The 4,680-nt window shown below is 45.0% G+C and overlaps 1 protein-coding gene across 1 annotated transcript; it reads left to right on the top strand.

Moving 5' to 3' along the window:
* Nucleotides 1–690: 690 nt before the first annotated feature.
* LOC123068809 (50S ribosomal protein L12, chloroplastic) lies at nucleotides 691–1,463 on the top strand. The gene has a single exon (XM_044491476.1). It carries the CDS (start codon nucleotides 782–784, stop codon nucleotides 1,313–1,315), a length of 534 nt encoding a protein of 177 aa, XP_044347411.1. The 5' UTR covers nucleotides 691–781; the 3' UTR covers nucleotides 1,316–1,463.
* Nucleotides 1,464–4,680: the final 3,217 nt, after the last annotated feature.

The following is a 4,680-nucleotide window of genomic DNA, read 5'->3' on the forward strand; positions in this document are numbered from 1 at the left end:
GATCAGCGCCGCGATCACGCCCAGCACCACGAACACCGCCGTGTACGACCCCCCGCCGCCGCCGCCGGCCGACGCCGCGTCCTGCAGCGGCCGCGCGTGGATGATGATGCCCGTCCCCTCGCCAGCCGACGCCATCGCGGCTGATGCTCGCTGTGGTGACCGGTGGAATGAAGGCGACGACGATGTGCGGCGCACGTACTTGTAATCTCTCGCGCTTGGGTTGATATATATGCTTGGAGTGAGCTCGAGAGCTGGGTTTGGTCTAGTGTACAAGGGGAGGATTGGAGCTTGCGAACTCTGCAATTTATGCTGTGTTGTTCCTTGCCGGCATCCATGGCAAAGCTAAGGATCCATCCAATCCAATCCAACGTTGGTTGCCACTCACCGTATTCCTTCCATCATTCCAAGGGAACAAACAATATGCAGGGCGTCGATCAATTGCAGTCTCGCAAGTTACCCTTGCAAGATTCTTTTTTTGGATGCTATTAGCTGGGATGCTAGATTGATGTATGGATGTCATCTTCTTCCTTTTGCATGGATCGATTCTTTCTGCATGAATGGATTCTTGAACAAACTATAAGCATTCTGATCACCGTCCATTGCCGATCCGACGGTCAGAAATGTGCAGCTGTCGTGGCTAACGCACGTCACATTCGTTTCCTACGTGATGACACACCTTCTTATCTTATCTTCGCGCGCCTCTTTTCTTCCCCTCTGCCATTTCCAACTCCGAGCGCAGAGCAGAGCAGAGCATCAAGAAAGACTCAGCGCCACGGCGGCAATGGCTTCCACCGCTCTCTCCTCGGCCCTCTCCCTCCTCCACGCCAAGCCCGCCACCACCTCCCTGCCCCGGCCACACCCATTCTTCCCCATCCACGGTCACCGCCCCTCCGTCGCCGTCGCTTGCACCTCAACCGCCGCGGCCTCCCCGAAGGTGCTGGAGCTGGGGGACGCCATCGCGGGGCTGACCCTGGAGGAGGCGCGCGGGCTGGTGGACCACCTGCAGGAGCGCCTGGGCGTGTCGGCGGCCGCGTTCGCGCCCGCCGCCGCCGTGGCCGCCCCGTCCGGACCGGCGGCCGAGGCCGAGGCGCCCGCGGAGCAGACGGAGTTCGACGTGGTGATCGAGGAGGTGCCGAGCAGCGCCCGCATCGCGACCATCAAGGTGGTGCGCGCGCTGACCAACCTGGCGCTCAAGGACGCCAAGGACCTCATCGAGGGCCTCCCCAAGAAGCTCAAGGAGGCCGTCGGCAAGGACGAGGCCGAGGACGCCAAGAAGCAGCTCGAGGCCGTCGGCGCCAAGGTCACCGTCGCCTGACCTTGACCTTGCTGCTACTCCTACATTGCTACTAGGAATTCCATCATTTTACCAAAATTTTCCTTGTCGAAAAGACATTTTCTCTTGTGTAATTGTATCCGGCCAGTTGCAAGATCTTTGCGTCCTTTATATACTCTGTTTCTTTCTCTGTTTTTTGTATCTCCAGTACGACGCGTACCTGAATTCTGATGAATTCCGATGCTTCGTTTCAGAATTTTGATTAGATATGGTATGTAATTTTCTCGGGAGAGAATGCATTACGATATGTACTGGATGTTCTAGACATGGCCTGGTCGATGTAAAATGCAAGCCACTTGGAGTTCGATATACTCTGTGACTGAGTGACCAATGCACAGGTCAGGTGCAGGAATTGCAAAATAATTCCGCGAGCTCAACCGGTAACAATGCGATACGCCCTGACTGACCAATGCACTGAACGACATCCCGGTAGGATTGCTGTTTTCCAAGTATATTGATCAACCACAATATTTACTTTCATCAGGAAAACACACAATGTTTGCATGTACATAAAGGGGAACATAGGACATACCCAGCCTAAAATGGCGACTCATATCTAAAGAAGTAGCGACCTAACTACATTCTCACATTTCTTTTTTGATCTCATGACTTTTTATGCGATCGGAAAACGAATAGGGCATGTACAATGGCATTATCTTAGAAGTGACACATAGAAGTCTAAAAAAAAGGAGTGCCACGTAGAACCCTAAAAAGAAGGAGTGCCACGTAGAATAAATGCTGAGATGGAGAAGAGAGAAAATATAAGAAAAGATTTGTCTTTTCATTTAAGAGATGATCTCTTAGCACAATATGTCTCACCATGTTTTTATGAATAGTTAGTTATCAAAAATAAGGCTAAGAATCCATCGTAGACATGTTTTTTTTTGTTATTTCAAAATTACATGCGCACTTAAGATAATACTGTCTTTTCAACCATCGTATATGCCCTTAGCAAGGCTGTCAGCTTCAAAATTGAAGTTCCAAGAGTCATGCACAAAAACAATATACTATTTTTTCATGAAATCCAAAAATTGGAAGACACGTTTTGTAAATGGATTTCAGTTATTTTTCAAAAATCCGAATGGAAGTTTCAATATTTGGAATAGTTCTTGTACTTATATGGGAATTTATTACATTGGTATAAATATTAAGGGAATACTTAATTTTTTAGTGAATATTTCTGAACTATATTGGAGAACTTCTTTCAAACAATGACACTTACTCCATTTTTCCAAATATGAATAAAATTGTTTTTTTGAAATAAAAAATATTTTGAAAATTCCATTTTAATTCAATGAAAATTGTAAAATTTCATACAAATTTGTGGATTATTTATTTTTTAATTTTTTTACAAAACATATTCATAAATAATCATGCTTATTTTAGTCATATTTCATAAACATCTCACAAAGATTTCAGAAAATTTTAACGACTTCCATTATATTACTCCCTCCGTTCCTAAATATAAGTCTTTATAGAGATTCCACTATGGACTACATACATATATATAGACATGTTTTAGAGTATAGATCATTCACTCATTTTACTCCGTATGTAGTCCATAGTGGAATCTCTAAAAAGACTTATACTCCATCCGTTCCAAAATAGATGACTCAACTTTGTACTATCTTTATACGAAGTTGAGTCATCTATTTTGGAACGGAGGGAGTATTTAGGAAGGGAGTTAGTACGATCAAATTAAGTTATGCATGTGCATTAAAATTGTTTTCTATATTTTTGAACAACTTGGAATCTTTTGATTTTCTTTTTTTAGTGGTTTGATTTTCTTTTCTTTCCTTCAAATGTGTTAATTATTTGAAATTTTTAAGAAGTGATTTGGAGTATTACTGACAGGACTAGGTTTCTGTAAGCACGTTGCAAAATTTCTAAATCGGTACTAATATTAAGTAGAATGCATATCAAACTGAATAAAATATGTAGTAGTACTTCATAAAAAATTGAAATCAAACATTTGTAAAATCTTTTCTAACATTTTTGTACAAATTTGCAACTTTGCAAAAATTGAAACTTGTGCATTTACTAAATTGTAGCTCCAATGAAAAATTAATTACGAAGTGTACAACATAGATCGAATACAGAGCAATGCAGGAAAAATACATTGACGTATAGATAAGGAATTAGCAAAGAAAAAAAGAGATATATAGATAAGGAGTGTGAATCTCAAAGCAGCATTGACGGCTCTAATGTGCTTGCAAGAATTGAGTATTCGACCTTCAACACTTGATCTACAGTAGGTCTGAATTCATCCCAAAGACAGACAGCATTTCTTAGATTTGCCCAGCAAAATTAATTTAGCTCTAGCTTGAGACGAACCCAAGTGAAATTTCTCATGAGTTTAATTACCCATGCAACACATACGAATAGCATATAGATAAAAATTCAACATATAGATAAAATTCATATGATACTAATAGCATAGTTCATCAAGCCCAACACTGTTAGAATTAAATCCGAGGCATACCATTGATCATCCGAGGACCAAGCAATCACACGAGCACGACACCGGGATTTGTTAATGAGGTTCACCGATATGGCTACATCCCCGGGGCTTGACTATGGGCGCTCCTCCCCGTGATACCGTCACAATACCGCACCCGGTCGCCCTGGACACCGGCACATGCCGCCGGCTTCCCCTGCGTTCCGGTGCTATTATGTTGGCATAGGTTACACCGTGTGTCTACCACCGCTATATATGAGAGGCTTAGGATACGAGTGTCCGATTTGGACACGACTCCACATCCTATGTAAACACAATACAACTCCTACTCCAACTGTAACATACCTTGTACACAATATTCGACACAACTCTAACAAACATACAAACTAGTCCATACGATACAAATAATAAAAATAGATAAAAAGGATACTACAATGCAAACATAGTAAAAACTGCTCCTCGTTGTCGTCCTCCTCAGTGGTGTAGTCCGACGACAGAAACGCGTCATTCCACCGAGGATCATTGTCGTCAACGGTCAACACCGGTCCTAGGTCGCACTGCGCTAACGCCAGTGCCTTCCGCTCACGCTTGTCCGCCTGATCCGCGGCTCGCTTCGCCCTCCTCTCCGCCCAGAAGTCGTTCTCTCGGGCGACATCCTCCGGGAAGCGCCGGCGGCACTCCCCCATGGCGTACTCGTCCGCCTCGGCGATGAGGAGGTGGCGCTCCCGCCTACGCTGAACGCGGCATTCCTCCTCGGTGACTAGCCGCGGCGGAGGCACGAGCTCCTGCACCTGCTCACACATTCGGGCGGTGGAGAAGTTCATCTGCGCTCGTGGCCTTCCGACGCGTTACTCCCCGCGTCGTACGCGCGGGCAGCCTCGTGGGCAGT

Source organism: Triticum aestivum, chromosome 1A (assembly GCF_018294505.1).
Source record: "Triticum aestivum cultivar Chinese Spring chromosome 1A, IWGSC CS RefSeq v2.1, whole genome shotgun sequence".
NCBI classification, from domain to species: Eukaryota; Viridiplantae; Streptophyta; class Magnoliopsida; order Poales; family Poaceae; genus Triticum; species Triticum aestivum.

Coding starts and splice junctions, on each gene's coding strand:
- LOC123068809 (XM_044491476.1), top strand. CDS start 782: ATGGCTTCCACCGCTCTCTCCTCGGCCCTCTCCCTCCTCCACGCCAAG.